General features: G+C 41.7%; 1 protein-coding gene across 1 annotated transcript in view; it reads right to left on the bottom strand.

Annotated features, from left to right (window-relative positions):
- SFMBT1 (Scm like with four mbt domains 1) overlaps positions 1 to 23,243 on the bottom strand; it is a 74,313-nt gene that overhangs the window by 28,431 nt on the left and 22,639 nt on the right. The window contains exon 2 of the mRNA XM_074602998.1: positions 4,292 to 4,448. Coding sequence (XP_074459099.1) covers positions 4,292 to 4,319 — 28 coding nt within the window. The 5' untranslated portion in view covers positions 4,320 to 4,448. The remainder of the gene's footprint in view (positions 1 to 4,291; positions 4,449 to 23,243) is intronic.

Consider the following 23,243-nt stretch of genomic DNA (forward strand, 5'->3'; position numbering starts at 1 on the left):
CTCAATAGCAGCAACAACCCTACTTTCATCCAACTCCAAAAAGCACCCTGTATGTAAAAAGCACTGCTTGCACTGTCTAATGCATTCCTGTTTGAAGGGAAACATAAAGCAACGTGACTGCTCTGTGCTTTTTAACGAGTTTGAAAGCCAAGTAGCTCGACCTGGGAATACTACACGGATCTTGAGGCTTTCCAGCCCTGCTCTTTACCAAGCCGCTTCCAGCACGGAGTGAGTCTTCAATAACGTCTTATCATCAGATAACTGTCTAAGGGGCAGTTAAGCTCCTTAAATGAGGCACAGGTCACTTAACACACTGAAAGGGTCAATTAGTAACTTATGTTGCCACTTAATTGCTACAAGGAGCTCCTGAGAAAGCCAGTTTGCATGCTGCTCCAGCTACCCTTTTGCCTCTAACTACGGTTAAAACCAGTTCCCAACTGGATCAGAGCTACCACAGGTCCTTTGTCACTCCACTAATCCACAGTCTCTGCGGCCTGTGTGTTTTCCTGTCTGAAAGAGGTGTTTCCTTCAGGGCTGTGCTGCGGTGAGGAGGGTCTGGATTGCTTTGTACCGTACTGTGCTCAAATCTCACCGGCACACCCAGAAGCTCTCCTGCAACTCATTTTTCATAGGAAAAATAAAAAATAAATCACAAATTCGTGTCCAACACTCACTGCAAATGCAATACTGTTCCTGCTTTATTTTAGGGAGTTTCATTGAGTCAGAGGGATTTTTTTAAAAAACTTACTTAAAAAAGCACCCAGAACTTTTGCTGTTCCATTCATTCATAAGAGTTCAACCCAGTTTGCTTTTACACTTTACTAAGGTTTCACAATTAAATCAAAATAGGTGATTAGTGTCAGACTAAGCATGCAGAGCTGGGAAGTTCAGGTGCTCTCCTTCCTTTAGGAGACTGACACAGTTAAGGGCTGCGCTTAGCTATAGGATTTAACAAATCTATCTGCTGCTTCTCATACCTGGCCCTGCCACAGCACTCCAGGTTATTTAGCGCAGCACTTACTGAATCAATGTGGAACATGAAAAGCTCACTGAATAAAGCTCCAAGCAAAAATGCTGAATGAGGTTTCATAGCGAGAGCAGTAAGTTAGTTTTTTAATTGTGGCACATGTGGTAGGACTACCTAAACCATGAAAAACTGCAGAAATCAAGTATCTGTTTTTCAATACCTGAATGCAGAAACACTCCAAGAGTGCGGTGAAGGACCGTCGCTCTGATAAGGCCCACGCTAGCTGGAAATCTTTGAGAGTCAGAATCCAGTCACTTTTCTGGCTTTATTGGCAGGAGAGCTGCGGCAGAGCAGGTCCTGTTTAAATCAGGCCTTTGATCGAGTCTGCTGGCATTTTTTGCAAGACCCCATTGCACAGCACCATCCTCGTGGGTTTGCAGATCCCAGGACACACAGAGGACTGGTTTAATGAAGCTACATTCCTGAGGGGCCATATGTCTGTATTAAACGTCCTGACCATCCTGAGTTTAAGCTACTCAATAAAACCTCAGATACTTACACTAGAAATTCACTGCTACTGTGAGAAAATTTGCAAATTAACATGACAGATGACAACAACCAAAACCATATTTAATCCAAAAGCACAATTTAGTAATGTAAAGCATGAGTGTACATATACTTATGTTTCTTCTTTCTCTCCATATCCTTAATTGAATAGAACAGAATTGTTACAAGTCCTGCGTGAATTCAACTTTTTACTACATGGAGACATATTTTTCTATGGTAGACAGGATGGCTGAGCCACACACCAGCTCAGTGGCAAAGCACAACTTTGGCAAAGGCAGGGAAAGAAACCAGATGCGATTCCCATCTCTGTGGCCTCGCCATACAACAAAGGTTTTGCTTTCAAATCAAGCTAATGAAAATTTTCTCAAGTAAAATCTGAGAAATGTCCTACAGAGGGATCTGTGGGGAAGGCTTACCCACTCTGGAGGTGAGAAAATTAGAAGTTTCCTTGGTAGGTACATTGTTTCCCACTTATCACTATTTCTACTAGCATTATTCTGAACACTAACTCTTCCTTTCTGAATTTTACCATGAATTATGTCCTGATGCTCTCTGATACATGCAGGAAGAGAAAGAATACTGAATTGTAGCCATTTGGGTACAAGAAGGTAGTGAAATATTAAGGACATTAGCCTTTAAAAATACCTGCAATGGAAACAGTCTACAGCAGGCTGTTTCAATCTTTGGATTTGAGTTAAATTCTCACTGTAAATAATTTTCATGCATCTTTAATGTGATTTAGTTGAAGACTGTCATATTGGACATTTAAGTACATCACACTGAAGTCTGCAAGACCTTCAATTACGGCTAACCTAAAGGTTTCTCACCCTGAAACCTAGATACATTTCAATCTGATTTTAATACCAGTTAATCTTTTCCATCTACACCAGGCACAAGGCCATGAATAAATGAAGACAGGTTGGAATTTCAGCAGCTGAGAAAGACTGTGACAAGAATGAAAGCTGTCTTTTCCCCTCGTAATGCAGGAGAGCATCACAACCAGCAACCCTGGCCACTGTCTGGGTTCTTGCAGGCAGAGAGCCAGCGTATGAAAAAAAGACAGAGGGGAATCTCCAAAAACTGCTAAAAATCATCAAGTGGAAAAAATGACACCAGCCAAAGAATATGAAGGGAATGTTCCAGCAGTGGTTGGGACTGGTCTAAATCAAAGCACATCAGGAAACAATATTAGAGGGTACAAGAAAACCAATGTGCTTATGCTTACATGGGTAGCATTTCCTGGAAACTATCTTTGAACTCAGCAAGCAAAGCTCTCTTCAGTTATTGTTGGCTTTTCACAGCCACCTGTACTCAAACCAGGCACAAAAAGGATTCTCAGGAAAATAGCTGTTGAGTAATTTCAAGACAATATCAAACCCTTCCCAGCTATTCCAAAAGCACACAGAGAGGGCTGTGTGACCTCTAATACTTTTTGAGGAAGATGGAAAATTTTCAATAAAGGTTTTAGTACAGAGGGACGTGCTATCAGACTCCGAACACCCGAATGCTGACCATGTCTACGTCTCCGTACAGTTCTTCTCAGATGCTCAGCATCTTTTCTCTTTCTTACACTACGTGACAGAAGTTAGCAGTCTCTAGTAGCAGAGGAAACCATATTTACATGTGCCTGGAGATGTTCTGCATACTTGTGCATGCTGCCTTTTCTTGCTTATTTAAGGATGTAATGTTGACAACAACTTGAGTGATTGGCTATAATTAATAATCAAAAAGCGTATTTCAGCATCGTAAAGCAGATGACAGCATTCTGCTAAGAACAATGTACATCAAAATCATATTTAACATTTTCTTCACTAACAACGGCAGCAATTAGGCTTCCATACAGTAAAGGTACAAAAACTACCAATAGTGAATTGTTCTATGAGAACAGCTGCTTGTTGCACAAGTTCCAAAGGAAAGTAATACTCAGATAAAATCCTAATCCAATTGTTTACACTGGTAACTACAAATTAAAATTTACTTTTTATTAACTGTACCAACACTGTAGGTAGGGACCTCCTCAAGGAAAAGGAACAAGCCATGGCAGGCAAGTCAGAAAAATGGATAGGCCCTACCCCCTAAGAGTCTACAATCCCAGAACTGTTTCAGAAAGCTGTTATTATCCCTAGCCATCCCACACCAGCAATTTTCTCAGCCTGGTGTTTCAAGGTGAACCAAAACCTGAGCTAATTGATCATAAAATACCACTCTACAGCAGGTTTGGAGTTGATAGCCCAAACCCATCAAAGCAGGCACACCACGGCCCATCAGGAAAACAGGACAAATTACAATGGCAGCAAACAGCTTCAGTTATCTGACTTTTTAAACCAGCAGCACAACCTTGTCAAAATATTAGGAACAAGACAAACACAAGGACAGAACAAGATAATATTAACCAGTTTGACAGAAAAATGCCTTAAAATAGTAGCATTAAAGCCACTGGGCTTTTCATAAGCCCATCTCATACTGATACCACAAAGAGAAAAGACACAGCTTCTTAAAAACACAACTACTAAGATGGGTGAGATTTTGTTCTCCTTTAAGCTAATGATACATCTTGATTTTGTAATAGAGCAGTAACAAACATAAGCCCCATAGCCAGATTCTAACCCGCAGTCATTGAAATTTGAGTTTTTCCCTGTATACAGTACACAGCATCAGACACATGAACCACGAAACATTCACTGTGCTCATCTTTGTTCCATCTCGCTTGCAAGTTTTTTGAGAATTGGTAGCCAGGGAGCTCAGCCGTACTATTACCTGTGTCATATTGCTGTTCTCCATTCATCTCCACAGTAGCCCAGTGGCTATCTTGAGCAGCTAGAAGCAGGGAAATCTGAAGCTGTCAGGGGCTGGTGGTCATGAGTTGCCTCTCGTCTTCGATTCTACTAGCAGCCAGGACATTCAAGAAGGGATCCTGAAGAAAAAATATAAATACATGAAAGAAACAACTGATAAGAAAATCTTCATTGGATTTTAACTACTTTAAGATACATTAATAACATTACTCTAGCAATAAGCCAAAAACCATAAAGCAAACAAGGGCGTCTCACTGCGTTTTAGCTATTCCACACCTCTCATCTGCAGACCAAACTGATTCTAGAAAAAGAAATAATTTTCCTAACTCAGTAGAAAGCTGACTTTCAACATCTCTTCAGCTCCCCAACAAATCCATCCCTCTCAAAAGCTCCTTCAAACCTTCACAAGGCTGAAGAAGAAGGGAACTGACCAAGTCATGGCTTAAGAACAAGAGAAAACAAGAATCCAGCTCCTTTGTCACCTGGACCAACAAAAACGTCTAAACTCAAGAAAGCCAAACTGACACTGGCAAGGCAAGAGCACAATAAAACTTACAAAATGTCTGCTCAGGCTGTGGGTTTCTAATATTTTAGCCATTTGCTTTCCACAAGCCTTCAGGTGATTTGCAACTCTGGTCTTGAACGGCTGTAAGACAAGTTTAAATATATGTATACATTTTAAACTTACTACACTCTTAATGGCTCGACCAAGGAGCCATCACTTAATCACTTTAATAGGACTTGAAGACACCAGTGAAACTGCTCTGCTATGACACAGCAGCTCATTTATTATCAAAATGTTGTCTCTTATATAAGCAGAAAAAACCAATTAATACTCTGTACACCAAGACACAATCAAGATATGTACTTTAATTTCATTTTATAATATTTTACCAACCTAAAAATTTTCTCTGTTTTTTATGGCAGTTCATTTTACTGTATATTAGCTGGTAAAACATATTTTAAGATATTCAATACAGGTACAGTCACCTGTCATTCTGCATACTTAAGAGATGTTTGTACTGACTTCACCCATGCCAATGATTCTTCAAGGAGAAGCAGTCCTGTACAACAGTAGAGGACTGCTCCTAACCACATTACATTAAAATTATGATTCTGGGGTGTAAGAAAAAAAAGCAAGTGATAGAACTCCAGGCTACCCATAACGCAGACTCCTCCTGCTCACCAAATTCCTTAAGCATCATGTTCACCTCTAAGGGACAAAGCCCCTCTCTGCTGATAGAGCCCCAAATAGTTATGGGCACAACAGGACAAGAAAATTTTTCAGTCTGTTTTGACAAATCAACCCTAAAAACTGAGAGACTGTACAAATGTAGCTGACTGGACCATTTAACGTCTCATTCTGTCACCCCTAAGCCAGACACTCCTGCCCTGCAGAACATCTAGAATGGCATATGTGAAAAAATGCCCTAAAACTGGCTGGTTTTCATACCTTTGTTTTACTACATACATCTGTGTCCACGGAGCGTTTTATAGTTGTGCAAGCTGAAGGTACTCCTGCCGCGAAGTGTATCAGGGAAAAGAATCTTTTTTTTTTTATCCTACTAGGTTTAAAAAAACCAAAACCAACACCCCCCACCAAAACCCCACCAAACGCCCCAAAACCTACCAGGTTAAAAAAAAAAAGCAAGAAAAAAAAGGGAGCAGAAATACACTCCTAAACGTTTTGTGATGAGAAGCCATAACTTTCAAACCTATTCCTATGAGCAATTAAATCATTATTCCATTATTAATGGTAGAAACAAAGGAAGGACAGGTCTAAAGCAAGCCTACTAGTTCACTGCACTGGCAACGCACTGCCAGTATTTTTCCCTTATAAAATTCTCCACTAAAGCAAAGTTGTATAGTAAATAAAAGCCTAGGTTACATCTTTCTTTATTGATATCACACTTTGACTGACAACTTTCTATAAATCAATGTGATGGGGCAGGAGGGGGTCCCAAAACCAAGATGATTGGTTTAAAAATTCTTTTTAAAAAAAGGTAATCTTTAAATATCCTCTGCATTTTTCTTGAACGTCTGGGAAGCACCTGTTTTTTCTTTTTAAGCAAGATACCAGAAGTAATGTAAAGGACTAAAAACCAGGTTTTAAAAAACATAGGCTGCACTACTTATCTAAACACATTTTGAATATCTGTGGTTTAAAAAAGGGAGGATCTGCACATTCGGAAAGTCAATTTTTTAAAAAATGTTTTATACCTATAATGTCTATGAAGACTACTCAATAATCCTCGAAGAGGTTTTGCAGGAGGGTCCCTTTTTTTTTTTTAAGGTTAAAGAAACCAACCTATTTTAAGTGTATCTATTACAGCATGGACAAATGCCCAAGAAATGCAAGGTGCCTAGCATATGGCAACACAAAAATCTTTCCTCAAAATGAGTATCGCAAATGAGAGATTTTCCAACACGATATTGCTTTTAAAGGTGCAACCCTGACTCCACTTCTGAAGGTACAACTGGACAGGACACAGGGTAACTACAAATGACTCGGAGACTACCCAGCCCTTCTCTCTCTGAAGAGCATCTTCCACCTCACCACAACTGGAACCAGACCATAAGCAGTTTTATGCAGGCTGCAGTTGCATTTGTGTTCTCATTCAAATAAGTAGTTTGTGAATTAGAGCTTGTCTGAAAAATTCTAACAAAATGGTTTTTCCTCTGAAAATTTGTCTATTTGTTAAAAATTGAAGTATTTTGAACTTGTAGTTCTATTCCAGGGAAACTTAGGTGGGAGAGCAACTCCTTCTGCCAGCTTGCCTGCCCAGTTCCTCAGTGGTCTCTCAGAGGGAACCCCAAACCTTCCCAAAGTACCATAATTCCCTTTTGTGGAGGATTTCCGTGGCTTAATTATAAAACGCTGTGTAGCAGGATGCAAATGTCCCGAGCATGTCTGTGGAGCATCCAGGCTTGTTAGCTGGCAACGTCACACAGGCCAAACCAAACTCGAGTTACACTTGAGAGTGAGATGCCAAAGCTGTATTGCAGACTGAGCTACAGTTTTTGGCATGAATTTTAGGGAACTGCAGTGAAAAGCACTGAAAAGCCTGGCTGAAATCTCCTGTACACAACACTGCTAGCTTCATTCACACACAAATAAAACAACAAACTCAAACAGTATTACAGAAATAGCCACCAGCAGTGCTCAGTGGTGTAGGAAGTTCTCAAGTACAATCAAAAATACAGCCAACTTTAAAAACTTGCATTACATGTGAGAATAAAAATCTTTAAGAGTAGCAAGAGGTATCATTAAGAGCTCCTATTGAATAATAGCTTAATGCCACAAAAACCTACTATGTAAAAGATATTAATATGGTTTTATTCATTATAACTTCAGGAATGTGCCTGGAAGGGAACTCAGCTGCCAATTTCTGCTATACTGCCGCTAACCGACTCCTCTCCAGCTCAAAAAGGCTGTGCTCAGCATGTACCTACAAGGTCACAAGTTAACTCCCAATGCAGCTCTGTCTCTATGAGAATGTTACCGAGAAATTAAGCACAGGTACCAATCTCTATCAGTCTCCCTTGGCTCCTTCCGTACTCCTTCCCTGCCCTCAGGACAAAGCCGTGCAGGGTGAGCTAACGCAACCTTTCTGGAGACTTTCCTCCTGGAGGCAGACTGACAGTCCAAGCTTCCATTTATCCTGCCCTCTATCAAGGAATGCTGGAAGACGAAGTCACTGGCAACCTGCACAATGCTTGGCACACAGCGAAGAACTAACCAACAAAATACTTTTTAATCATTAATCAAAATATTTCTTGGTAATGGCCTATCGTAAGTCTATCAGCTGTCACAATGCTAAGCCAAAACAAGGGCAATGCTGTGAAAAATGCCGAGTGAAGCATGCGGTCCAACAAATCTGGGGATGTGCCACTGGCTTCTAATAGTGTAGCCCTGGCAAAGTACCCTCAGAATTTAATTGCAATTAGGATATTTTCAGTTTGTGGGATGCAGCTCTCAATTAACTTCTACACCTAAACTAGGTCACATAAAACTAACTACATCTTTTTCTGCAACACAGAAAAACCCCAAAAAACACCAAAATCAAACACAAAAGAGGCTGTTTATTTAAAAGATGCCAAATACTGGCAGCTCCTGTTGAAGCTGATTGATATTCTGCCCAAGTCAAGTTGGGTAGTTATTCAGGATTTCATAAGCAGCTCTGGTGTTTTATGTACACAAAATTGAGAGTACTTGTAATTAGCACCCGCCATGGCTGATGCTTACAGTCTGGCACCCCAAAGATTATCTTTTGATAAATCTCGAGGGGAGGGGAGCACAAGTGCTGCTGGAACACAGCTGATTTGGAAATACTTTGGACTCTTCAGTCTCACTTCTGCATTTCAAACCTCCTTTCAGCACATGAAATATTCAGATGTTAGCAACTGGAGGCAGCATTAAAAACAGTTACAGTTCATTAAAGCCAGATGGCTCACTTGAATATGAAAAGAAATCAAACATAAGTTGGATGTTGAATTAAAGTAAATCAGCTGGTGTCTGAGGCTCAATATTATTTTAAAACAAAGGCGCATGAGACAATGGGGACATGAGACACCCCTGCAGACTGGGGGAGAAGCTACAGAAAGGATCAGGTTTCAGCAAATTCCTTCATGCAAAGGCATCCAGTAAAATCTATTTCAAACCCCTGTGTCTACCATATAGGGCTTCACTCTGCGCAGGCAGAAAACCTGTTGCAGGGGTCTCTCGGAGCAGGGAAGAGGTTCTTCTGAAACCTACAACTCTGCTACCGAATACTGAGATAAATCTACTGCTAACACCAGGAAGGAAAAGTAAAGGTCCTTTTTATTCTTGGACGGTACCTTGGAGGCAGGAGGAGAAGGGGTAGATGTTCTCCTGGTCCCTACACCCATTCACACATATACTTGTGCTTTTTCACTTCAAGGAAATTCTAATGATGTGTTCCCTACGAGGGGAGATGGCACATGCACTTCATCTAAAGACTTTTTGTAACAAATTCTTTATTGTAGGACTCACAGCTATGACAGGAACAGTGCCCTGTTCAGCACACCTGCTAGTTAGGTCCAGTGTTTGTGTGGAGATTCTTGTTTGCATTTCAGAAAGAAAAATTATTCAGGATAAAAGCACCCCTCTACTACAAACTTCTGTCTGACAAACATTCAGAAAGAACAATGTGAAATACAAACTGGGTACAGACGAGTGCCCCGCAGCAGCATCCCTTTCCCAGTGTGCAGTTAATAGATAGGAAACCACCAGTCGTCCCTGTGCTTCCTCGTGCATTTTACCTCAGTGACTCTTCCAGTGAATATTCCCAATTCATCTTACTAATGCACAAGCTCATCATAAAAGCTCTTCTGTAGTTAAGATCTAGAACTCTTATGACAAAATTAGCTGGAAGGAGAGACTTTTCCTTCGCAGAGAGAAGACTGCACCAACTCTACGTGCCAGTGGGCCCAATCCTGCCACTGCAGTGGCCGGAGCTTGGAAACGTGGGACACAGCCCCTCTTGATCCTTACTGCTGACGCTACCGCACGCAATTGCAGTCACGACCCGCGGCCAGCTCCAGATGCTCTGCTTTTATTATTACTGCAGAAATCAGCAATTTCCACAGCCTGCAAAAGACAAATTCAAGCTTTTTTTTTTTTCCTAACCTTTTTCCTAATCTAACACCACTACGGTCAAACATGAATATAAGCATGAGCTGCCCCTTTTGCTACAAGATGAGACAGTGGCTCCAGGGGAGCATGTTCAAATCAAGATTTGTATGCGACTGGATAATTGCAGGGCACGCACCTTGTCAACATATAAGCAGATCTAAGCTAGCCAAAATGCGGTTGCGCCAGGTCCTTTACCCTAGGAGATACGCCAGGAGGAGAACATCAGGCCTCTGGAGAACACATTTGCACCTTTCTCCAAGGACAAAGAGACTCCACCCAGCCTGACTGAGCCTCTGCCGACCCATCACTGACAGGAGAGAAGTCAAAAAATGGAAAGGACCCTCTAGGATGACAACTTAAGTTCAAGTGTTTTAAATTCCACTAGAATTTATTTTTAAAATAAATAAATACGTAAATCTAGAGCACAACATAATAAACTATTCAGGTAGGAGCCAACTTTATTTTAGGTCCACTTCCAATGTGTAGTGCTTGATTCCTCAAACATTTTTATGAAATCCATTACAGGTATATTGGTGAGTTCCGTATCACAGTAGTTTGGAGTACCATTACTTAGTATTTTGAGCACAAAACGGCTGAGATAGCTAATAACCAAATTTCTCAATCAGAACCAAAACCAACAGGGCTGGAGAGAATTAACTTTTAAGCTATTCAGTGCAAGTTTCATTCCCTCTTTTGTAGCAATGCGCATGCAGTACAGAAACACGCCAACCCCCCATACTAGGCTCAGTACATTTCCTTAAAACAGCCATATCCTTTGGGGGGAAATGTCAGAGATTCTGGCTGGACGCTGCTGCCAATGCAGTGGAAGGATACAGCTGATTACCTGCCATAGCAAATCAGCAACCATCTCCATCAGGGCGCAACGGCAGATATTTGCCTCCTTTGAACAAATCTCACCCTTGAAATCAGGGCTGAGAGAGGCAAAGGCAAACAAATATTCAGAACACCATTCAGTGTAAGGAATCTTTGATATCTGTGATGGTAAGGAACTGTTTAAAATTCACAGATCAGCAAACGTCTGCATGATCACTGCAGCTACACTCGGTTAAGCGACTCACCAAAACCTCAGAAAGCCACGCTGCCGCAGAAGCGTGCACACCGGTGACACTTTGCTTGCTCTCCTCTCCCTCACTCGAGGATTTTTAACTCCATTCACACCGTGTAAGACCACGGCAGGCACAAACCCAGCCTCTGCCTAACCCGCCACAGGGAGTACGAATCTTGTTTTGTGTGTTTTGCAATTCAACAACCACACCAACGCTTCTCTCGGTGCCCGTGAACTGTTCTTCTGTACCCACAGCACCAAAAAGACATTACACGGCTGACACACAAGATATTCAAATTATTTTCTTGTGAAGCCAGGTATTACACATACCTGCTTCTATACCCTCCCCTCCTGCCCCATCCCCCTGTCATTCTCCCTGCTGGAGCCCTCAGCAGAGGTTCTACTTCTCCAAGAAAGGGTCTCCAAAGTCCCATACTTCATGCAAGCTCCTAGTTCTCTAAGCCTTTTAGAGGCAAAATAGGGTTTAAGAGCTTTCTCATAATTTTGTCTTCTCTTATTTAGTCACTAACAGTCAGAAGCCTGGATAACACTTAGATATTTTCTGACTTTCAGCTGTATAAACAAAGTATTTCACAAGTATATGCCTTCCTAGTATCTGAGCCTCTACAAGCAAAAGACAAAGCAGAAGACTTCTCACAATCTCCAGTTTATGCTGGAATTCCAATTTTTCCAGCCATTTTAATTGCTGTTCTGTGATGAGGAAAAATCAATTTCAGTTGCTTCTGCAGGAAAGAAAACTACCTGCCACACAGCCCTTGGCTCAGCAGTTAGCGCACTCCAAATCTTTCCAAGACAGCCCTGCAAGGCCCAGAAAGTAGACTACAGGTAGGCAAAATAAAGTTTTATGCTTCTATAACAAAGTAATAAAAATACTACTGATTTTGTTAAAGTCACAGCTGCTGAAGGAATTATCCTGTCCAACTTTGGCTGACTTGCACTTCTTTTAAGTATTATTTTTACACACATGTATAGAACAGCGGGTCTGTAAACATGAGCTAATTTGCTTGCTTCTCTAAGGATTTATCAAAGATAAATAGATCATTGAATCGCTCTTTACTGTAGGTGTGATCACCAACATTTTCTTTAGGCCACCTTGACAGCATACTGGGTGCTCCAAAACAAAAGCAAACCCCTCCTATATTATTCTTGTATTTAACTAATCAGTAATGAGGCAGCAATGTTTCCATATTTTTTGCTGTTGCTAGACCAACTGTGACAAAAGCTAGTCTGAGGTTACCACCTTCTGCGATCATGCCTCCAACCTGTCTCCTACAGTCACATCACACAGTTTTGTTCTTTCGTAACAGGCCACAGGTGCACCGTCCTGGTGACCAACCCTTCTTCAGCAGCTCTGGCTGCAGACTTCACTTTACCTAGTTACGTTCTGTCCAAGGACCACGGTGTTAACCAACAACCAACTATCCTCCATGAGAAATTGTTATTTCATCAAAAGCAGCCAAAATTTCTGAAGTTTCAACCCCTATAATCCCTCTCTCCCAAGTCTCTACTCTTGTCAACTTACTTGGACTTTGTGTCAAACATTGTGCTCGTCTTAACGCTCAACTTCTGCTCTTTGCAAAGGAAGCTTTCCTGGAAACATGGCACAGGATTCCTGCAAACCCTTTCATCCTTTTGCCTGCCAAGAGCATGCTTGAGTGATCTTATCTGAACTGCTTCTGTATGGCCTCTGAGAACAAACCCCATTGAACATGAAGAAAATATATGTATATATATGCAAATAGGAACTACTATCACCAGAGTTAGATTAATTATTAAAATTTACTGTATTCTTCTGTGACACCTGTACTGCAATCTGCACTCGCTGACCAGTACTCATAACAGTTCCAACCTTCCATTCCCCTGCTACCAAATCCATTTTAGCAAAAGAGAACTCCCAAGTTGTTCATCTCTCCCATTGCAAGAGCAAGACTGAGACTCTTCAAGAGAACTGCATTTAAAGAACACACCTTATGGTCTTATGTTTCTGAAGAAATTCCCAGAAAATATGAAAGGGGCAAAGGATCTGCTGTGGAGAGTCCAGAACCTAATCAGCAATAGCAACCCAGGCGTACAGTAAGCCGTGTGGCTCGGGAGCGCGCTTCACACCTTCCATGATGAAGGATGAAGGTGAAAGGAACTACAGGACTGCAAATACCTCGGTAGGGGAGGTTAGCCAGTCTGCACCACCGCAGTCCGTTCCAATCATAAAAGTGGTTTGGTTTTTTTTATTCCAAGGGTTTATTAAAAAAAAAGCTTCTGTTTACAACAGCTTCTTGGGCTTTGCCCACAAACAAAGCAGGCAGAACACCAGCACACACTGCTCTGTTTGCACCGAACCAGCAAACCCCAAAGTTATTTACAGACTTTTAAATTGTTCCTCCTTCATGCACTGACACCTTCAGGACTCAGACCAGTATCTGAATAATGCACTTATGTAGCAGCGTCCCTTGTCCCTCTAGCAGAGCCTTTATGCCTGCAGCAAAGGAGACTCATCTGCAGCCCCCCAGCCACGGATGGATGCGGTGGGTCCCCCCCGCCGGCCGCAGGACAGGCCCCAGCCCCACTCCTGCCTGCCCAGCGTCCAGCTGAGGCGGGCACCGCTGGCTTCCCCCGACAACTCCTGTCACAGCCCCGTGCCCCAGGTTCAATACAGCAGGTTGCTGGCATTGCACAGACAAACAAACAAAAACCTCGCAACAGACTGAAAAGTTACAGCCTGGCAATCCTTTCTGCCTTGAAAATGTGGAAACGTTGTCTGCGAATGCGTATTTTTATTAGCATAAAAATATTTATCAGAGAAAAGAAGAGTCCCCTTTGTCAAAAAGAAGCCAATGATCATACCTTTAACTCAACCTTTTATTAGAGCTATTTGTAAAACAGAGAAAAAAACCCCAATAATCTATTTAACGCAATTCTGCTGATACAATATGTGGTGTTTTTCTTCTTTCATTTAGGTTATGTCAATTTATGCAATTTTTCCAATCCCAACTCCTGCCTGAAGTCCAGTTGCTTCCAGGATTTTACTGAAATGGATATGCCTGGATAGGCCTGGATATGCCTGACTATACACATAACACACTTAAAACTGGAAAGCCTGGTTAATAAATGTTGAAACACTCAGGTCTAGCTCAACAAATTATGAGATCTGTCTTTACAACCTGTGCTTCGCTACCCAGCTGGTAAAGCAATTTCCATCAGACTACACCTTAAGTCCAGGTGAGAATGCAAAAGTCACAGCTCCATTCCCAGCTAATTCAGAAGCAACTGGACCACCAGAGCATCACTTGACAGGGGAACAACACACAACAGGGCGTCCCAAAAAGTTCCTTTGTATTTACAACAGGTTGCAAATAAAACCTAATAAGAAATGCTTAGATCGATTCTTTAACATTTAAGATAGTGGGGGGGGAGAGGGGGAGTTGACAAATCATTCAGGTTTGATTTTCTTTTTAAATGCAAAATCTCCAGCATTATTCTGCTTTCTCCATCTACTTCCTACAGCATACAGACTACAAGAACAGTGGGGGTTATCGGCCAAATAAAGAAACCGGACAGAACAGACTGCTTTGTTTTCACTGACGATTTTTTATTACATATCCTATAGCTTGAATGCAATTGCCTAAACTTACAAGTTGGCCAAGAAGATGAAGGAAGAATGTGAAATTCCCACTGCCCCAAGAGCTCGGCAACTTCTTATTCTCTGCATAGAGACAGCCAGCATGAACAAGTAAATATTCTGCCAGTAACATGTAGTATAATTCATGGTGAGATAAAATGAGCGCTCAAAGAAAATGACTCCTACTTCTACTTCTGAATCCCTGGTGCATTTAAATATTGAATCCCACACAACATTATGGTGTGATACGGATGGCTGCCCAACAGAAAGTGATACGCAAGAGTTAAACTGCCAGCAGGAATGTAACAGCCACCAGATTAAGGGACCCTTTAAACTTAGTTTGAGGAGCCTTGAAGTGAAATGTACACCACCACAAACAGCACTATGAAATATCTGGTTTCGCAGCTCCCCCACAGTAACTACATGACATAAATGGGTACAGTATCCTGGTTTAGACCGTTAAAGTGAAATGACTAAACTTTTTGTCAGAGTCACCACCGGTTTCCTTCTGGCTTGAAATAAAAATGCACAGAACTCGCTCAGATGCTACTCAAGAGACAACTCTGAGCCAATGCCAAGATTTAAGATCTGCAGTACATAGCCTTAGACAGCAACCTGTGGAGAGCTAGAGGTGGCAACGCGGACTGTGTAAGCACTTCACAACTATTAGCTCCAAAAGAAAAAAGAAAATAATGCCCTTTCCTTGGTCTCAAGGAAGAGCACTTCCATTGCTAAGTGGTAGAAGGCAAAGCACCAATGGATTAACATAATTAAGGATACTATACTCAGCTATCCACTATGTGAGAGTGTTTTAAACCAAAAAGTAAATTCATTGCATATATAATTTAGGCAATTAACAAAGATACAAATTCATCTGTTAGCACCTGAAACATGAAAATTACTGGAGGAATCTACAAAAATTTATCTGTTAGAACACCAGGTTTGGAAACTAATTTCAATGCAGGAAGGAAGTCCTGCAGACGGAGTATGAAGGTTAATGCAGTCTTAACAAAGTTACAATAAATAGCTCCATAATATTGCTATAAGGCTGGATTTATTCAAACAAGTCCTCTCTGTCGTCTCATATTCTGTGCATACGTTATAGGAAAGTCTTTGAATAAAATCTGAGCGGGACACTCAACTTGGCTCAGCACTCAAGTCATGTAAAGGGAAAAAACCCTGCACTATCTTCCAAATCCCTTTTCGAAATTGAACTCCTATTCCAGAGAACGACCTAATGGATGTCACCACTGCAGACAATACAATAATTAAAAGAGAAGACATGGAGGGGGAACGAAGATACTTTGCAAATATGACATTTTAAAAAAAGTCAATCATATAATATGCTTTCAATATGTAAAAGCATACTCCTACTTGTTCCCTTCCTTTGTCATGTCATTGAAATAGTACATGATCCAGAAAAAGGTAATATATTACACCCATTTCTCAGAAGAGCTCCTAAATCACAAGCTACACATAGGAAGGGCAACTCTCCCTCGAATGCCAACACAACCACAGGACAAAATCAGACCTCATCAGCCAGTGCGCGCTCACACCACCTCCAAGCATTTGAGATCCACAAAAAAGCCCAACTTAACACCAAGGACACTCTCCACCCCACCAATACAGAAGTTTAAAGTTTTGGAACTAAACCTATTTATCAACACATTGACATCTAGCTATAGATCCCATTTTCCTAGAGCAAGCAGGAACTCCAACACATCTCCAACTCAACTGGTGCTCTTCGGTGCACATCACTTGTGAAATTATAGCCCATCTCCTCGATTTGGGTTTAAAAATAGACTTGCTGATCTAACCTTAGTTTTCTATTTTTAAAATATCAGCACCGATATTAGGGGGCAACAAAGGGAGTGAATCTCATTCATACTTTTCTACAGACATGGAGTGTCGGACTTTCTTCCCTGAGCAAACAACTGACCCCTGGTATTCAAGTTGTCAATGGTAGGCTAGAGTGAAAATTAAGAAGGAAAATACCCGGTTTCCAAGTTTGTAGTTTTGGTACCATATAATTTCAATTTAAATATTTCAAGTTTAAAGAATTTCAATTAAAAAAAAAGTCTTAATGAAGAATCTGCATTTGTTTTTATGCACACTTATGACACTTACAGAACACACAGTCTATATAGACAGATGCAACTGTGAATCAAACTGCTGTCCAAGAGACAGAACACCTATTTTAACAAGCAGCGGCACTAAAAAAAAAAATATAAAATGATTACAAATAAAAGCTGCAGAAGGGAACTGGACATAGTTTTATCAAAAGCACTCATCACAACACATCGAGCTGGATCAAGAGAGACTCAGAACTCTTAATTGTCCTTATGAGGAAATTAACTTACCCTTGGGCAGCCAGCACAGATCACAGACAAGGAAATAAAATGTGGAAAGCCTGTGGCTGCAGAAGTTGTCTTTGGCAAGTGAAACCGAGTATCATCTTCCCTGGCAAGGACTCTGTGCTACCCACTATCAAGAAGTAAGCTTCAAACTACCAAATGAATTCAAGTGCTGGACCTAATACATTTGGGAAGTGATAAAGGGAAGTATTTTAAAAAGGGACAACCACACCCAACACTCATTTAACACACTCTACAAAGCCACCTCATCATCAAGACCATCAAGCCTTGCTTTTAGAAATGCTAATAATTCAGGTGACACTCGAGAGAAAATGAGACTACAAACTTTCCAGGGTCAGGACTACAGGCCTGTTGTATCATTTTCTTCACAAAACCACATTTCGGAGTACAGCATCATTTCAGGACTTCGATGCCTCAGGTTTTTTCGTAGCTTAATCTCACTGCTCCATTACCATGAAAGGCAACGTCTCATTAATGCAGAAGTACTGGAATGCTACCAAATAGCACTGCAGACGGCAGGTGCATCTGCAACAGCCCCGCTCCGCGCTCACCTCTGCCCATCCGCTCCTCGGAGCCAGCAGCATGCCTGTGCCCCTCTGGCTCCGCTGCGCAGGCCAGGCTCCGAGCAGAGGCTGCACCTCCTCTCCTCCTTCCAGCCACTGCTGTTCCTCCCTGGGGCCCGGCAAAGCCCGCGCTGCCTCAGGTGCAGCATCACCGATTTCATGATGGTACTACACAAGGAGAAAGAGGATCAACACCTCAGGATGGAGCAGACATTTGCAGCAGTGGAACACGAAGGTATCATCTTGCCCTGCAGGACAGCTCTCAGTGTCCTGCACTAAGTCAGCTTGGGGCCATGGAGCAGTGAGGACACCCCCTTCCTCCTCCTCGCAGCTCCTGCAACCTGCAACTGACCCACTCTTCACAAAGTCCACCACCAGCACAGTACAGAAACACCAGCAGCACAGAAAATTCAGAAAATTAAACAGTAGCTGGTTTCACTTCTACTGTAAGGACAAGTTGCCTTCTCCTTCCCCTAGCAGACCAGCTCAAGCATCAATTCAAAGCATGCTACCTGTATACCACCCAGATGTTAGACCTTGACAGGACTACAGTTATTTCCTACTCACAGGCACTCCCTAATTTAAAAGCAAAAACATGACCATGAATTACCATCTAAAACAGGGGGAAGCCAAAACCAAAACCACAATTCTTCCATGCATGGGAGCCAATGGGGAATGTATCTCAAAGGCTGTGTCCCTTTGCTCAAGTCTCCAAATGTGAATATAAGAACTTCTAATTCTATTTTTATATAATATATTTGCTTTACATCTTAACTCTTTAAGTAAAAAATTTCCACCTCAAATCAGAAGTTCTAGGTAAGGTAAAACGCTTCTTCCTACAATGCATATTTAAAGATCCCTTATCAAAAATATTGTTTGGGAGCAGGTTATCCTACATCCCAACCTCCACCAACTATTCAAAAAAAGCCCCTACAGTTTGAGTTTGGCAGTCAGATCTTGATTTTGATCCCCAGCCTCTTTTATGGGTTTCCTGTGCACTCTTAAACAACGGCAGTGCTGTTACCATGAGATGCATTCTGACGTGAGCTGCTCCATATCTTCCAGAGATAACGTCACTGATGAAACATCACGGTCCCTGTAGAAGTACGAAGTCTTGAGTATAATCACCTTGAACTAATCTAATCTAATCTAATCTTACTTTCAAATTGATTCAAGAAGATTCACCAACCCACCAGTGCAGGATCTATCACTCCCAGAAGAAATGATAAAACTGCAGACGAGGTTACATGATTTCCCTGCAGGTGCAGGAAAGCTCATGGTGGAACCAGGATCAGAAGCAGCTCAGCAGTCCAATGTGTGGCTTTGTGAGCTGCTAAAGTGGTGTATCTGTTAGATACTACTGAGGTCTCAGATTGTAACAGCAAAAATAAGTGTGTTTTCCCCAGTGGTGACAAAATATGTGTTTACTGGCACTACTCAAATGCTAACAGCAAAGCCTATGATACTGAAAAACTAGACAGAAATACCTGAATTATTTAGTAGACAGTGCACAAGTACCAAACAAGCCAAAGCATGATCTGACCAAGAAAAGAACAAGGAAAAAACAACCCCAACAGATATTAGTTCTCAGATAAAGAGAAGAAACGGCTGACTGCAGGGTTAAGAGAGGAGCCATGGCAGAGAGGAGGGTGCAACTGCACGGCCAAGGATGGTGACAAGCAGCCCTGCTGCTTTTTGAGAGCCAACCATGACGATGACTGAGCTGCAACATGAGACAACATCCAGAAACTTTTTTTTTTCCCCTTTTGGACAATCTTTCTGAAACACTACCCAAAACCCCAAAGTACACCTTGGCCAGCATCAGGGAAGAAGGGGGACAGAAAATGCACATTTCGACGACTCCTTTTAATAATCCTGTAGAGAAAATCCTGACCAACTGATCACGGCTAACATTTCTTCAAAGGGAACATTTCTTGCTCATTTAACTTACAAAACTCTGTCTCCTGCAAATGACATTTTATTTATAGCAGTGGTATTTGCTGTATAACTGATTGGGAAGGCTGTAAATGAGCATCATTGCATATATATGGAAAACAATGATAAAGCAGTCATCAAAAAGCTACAGAAGATTTAAATATTCAAATAAGGCAATCTGCATAACCCCCACCTGAATTTTAATTTTGCAGAACTTATTTCATAGCTTTATGCTGTAGATTATCTGTGCAAGCTACTTCTTTTCCACAGAAAAATGGCATCTTGCACTTTAAGAAGCACCCACCAATTCCTAGAGTCATATTAATTTTAATTCTTGGACTGAAGGTAAAGGAGGCTTTACCGTAGGAGGACAGGTTATTTTTTCAAAGTCTAAGTGCTCAAGGCAAGAAGGCAAAGGTGAAGACCCTGATGAGCCACAGTAAGGTTATGGTGGCAGTGAACTGCATCGAGGCTCCTCACCTGCCAAGCAAAACAAGATTATGACTTGTAGCTCTCTAAAATGCAAGCTATCAAAACGGGAAGGAGAGGAAAACAGTGCTGCGGAGGCAAGGGAGATCAGACATCACAGCAAACCAGCCTTTATATTGGAGCAAGGATTTCCAAAGGAGAAAGAGGACTGACTTCTAGAGGACTCCACAAAGAATGGGCTTGTACCAAGCACGTCAAAAAGATGTATACACGAACTGGAAGGCGAAAGCCTGCCCACATGGCAGCTTTCGACCTGGTATTCCTAAGAAAGCACGTCAGTTGAAAACCCCCAATGCTCTTGCAGCCTTGCCCAGCAATGCAGTGCTGAAGGCCAGAACATACAAAACCAAATGTTTGCACTTCATATTCGCTGCATACAGGTAAGGGAGATCAGGAGCTTTTCTTCTTCAAACCTTACTCTGAAATCTTGAGCAAGGCAGATTCTGAGCAGACTTTCTTTCCAGACCATGGGATTTTAAATATTATCTTCTGCATGTGCACATTTAGTGGTACTAGTTACTTTTTCAACTTTCTTGATCGTGGAGATTGACTACTGCTTTGGAAATAACACCGTTTCATCCTTAGTGCTGCTTGGATTCAAAAGTGGGAACACCAAAATATTCCTCAAACAACAAGAAAAAGATCATTTTTAGTACCACTCAATTCCCTGAGCACAGGGCATTCTATCGTATGTATTTAAAGAAGTATACTGACTGCAAAGCTTAAATTTGATAATAAAAGCCTCAAGGACGGAAGGGTGTTGGGCTTTTACCCATGGTACACACAAAACTGGGGAGAGGGGGGGAGCCAGAGAAGGGAAAGAGAAAATGGGGGCTCAGTAAAAGCAATCACTGCAATGTTGTCTTAAGCACCAGAGAAATAAAAGGTTAAAGAAAGAATAAGCACCTAGAAAATATCCAGTTGATTCAGAAACAAAATTTTCTCTTACACACATTAACTGGTTGGTCCAGAGATTCCCGTGAAGGAACTGGGGCCAAGCAAATCAAATGCTTTAGCAAAAGACCTGGTAATTTATTTTACTGACCTACAACACATTATTGTAGCAAATCTCTTCTACATTTAAAATTCCTGCCCTACAAAGCCCACTTAATGGCACTTTAGGGTGACAGTAAGCACTTCCTAGATCTAAACAATGGGGGGGGGGGGAATAAATAAAAAATAAGGTTGCCTATACAGGTCTCATTCTGTCAAACCCTTCGTGAAAATAGAACGCAAAGAAAAACTCTTGCTCTTCCCCACGCAATAGCCACCCCAGGTCCACATACCCAGCCTCTTTCAGGACTAGAACCTTTTCTTCGCTTCAGCCAAACAAATCCATCCCACTGTATCTCTGGGTGTGAGAAAAGGCTCCAAGACCAACGTCCCAAAGAGCTTCTTTATTTCCTGCATCCATGAACTCTACAGCATTCGTTACTACAATAAACACTAAATATTTCTCTCAGCCTCCTGAATTGTCAGCTTTCAATGATTTTTCCTGTTTTATCTTTAACTTTACACACTCTGACTTCACTACATGATGGTACAAAAAACCTACACGTGCTGCTACTGAGATCATTGCATTATTTAAATAACAACTGAGTTAAATTTTCGTTGACATTAATTACAAGTTTGTTCATTAGTATGTCAGTTAGTGTGATAAAATTCAGTTACTGAGAAGAAAAAAAAAAACTCTATTGTCTGTTTCTGGCCCAAATTGGCTGTACACATCGTGGCTTTATGCTGGGTTAGGGCAACCCATGAGGCTGGGGACATGCTCAGTGTGACTCACGCTTTCGGCTCTTGAGCCCCAGCACTTGCAAAGGACGGCTTCTGAAGAAGAAAAAAGAGGAGAAGAACAGGAGAGGGAGAAAATCAGCATGAGGGAGAAAACTGGAATAAATATACATTTTTCAGAGCTGTCCTTTTCCCCTCCTAAATTTTATTTCAGATGCGACTAGCACTCGCTTTCAGATGAAATGGAGAGTTTAGATTTTCAGTGTGTGAAGGGAAGTGAAAACACTATCTCATGCTTCTGATTCAAACTACCCCGACACAGAGAGGGAGACGTGTAATTGCTTTGATCACCTCCGTACCTGGATTCAGTGAAGTGGACACATCACACTGATCCTCAGTCCACACCACAAAAAATCTTCCACCTGCCCGTTGCCTCCACAAACAAGTGAGCAACAATGAACAGGCAAAAAATCAAAGCGCTAACAGTTAATGTCCAAATAAGTTCTTGCCTCAACACGTGTTATGAGAACCTTTGATGTTACAGAAAGAGAAGGAAACTGGAAGAAAAGGTCAGGTTTTCCTTGAGAATGACAGCTCCTCGGGGCTCAGCCTCAACACGGAACAAGGAATCGTAACTCAAAAAGATGTTTGCTTCTAGACTGTACCCCTTACCTGTTTTTAAAAAACTTGGGAGTATTCTTTACAACTTGGCTATAGTTCCGCGCATAAGTAAACCAGAATAAGGCTGCACTACTCCCAGAAAGGCAGCTCCACACGCACTCATTCATCCCTACCCCACACTAAACATTCCACTAGAGCAAACTCAGCAGCAAAACCAAACAGGAGACTGTGTCCAGGCTAAAACTCCCCCTATTTATAAGATTTATATGAATCTACTACCCCCTTCATCTTCTCAGTCAGGTACAGCACTCAATTTTAGCTGCAAAGATAAATGAGATTTCATAACTTCAGTTATTTATGAACCTGTTAGTGTCACATCATCCTGGCTATCACGCAACGTTCATTGATTCTGTGATCTGTTGGGGCAATAACGCCCCTTTTGTATGGTACAGTACCATGGGGCAAAAGCTCTGTTCTGAGAGAGTCACAAGAAACATTTAAGCACAGACCAGAAACTACAGAGCTTGGAGTAAAAAAATTTTTTACTTTCTTCATTTACATGAACTCCCGAAACATCTCAGGCAGGAGTTAACTTGCAACACCAGCATGGCACATATCAGTGACCTTGTTTTTGCCAAGAAGGATGTGCAGCAGAGGCTTAAAGACGAGCCTGTGCTGCAGCCACTGAGCAGATTTCAGGTGGTTGCCAGGAAGCATTACGGCAGACTAGCAGAGTGCTCTGTAGCACCCACATTTTGTAAATGTCCCCCCCGCATCACGGCAAGAGAAGCCGCGGGAAGACAGAATACGCTTTGTCAGACTATGACTTCACTGATCA

The sequence above is a fragment of the Larus michahellis genome, chromosome 10 (genome assembly GCF_964199755.1).
Source record: "Larus michahellis chromosome 10, bLarMic1.1, whole genome shotgun sequence".
In the NCBI taxonomy this organism is placed as follows: Eukaryota; Metazoa; Chordata; class Aves; order Charadriiformes; family Laridae; genus Larus; species Larus michahellis.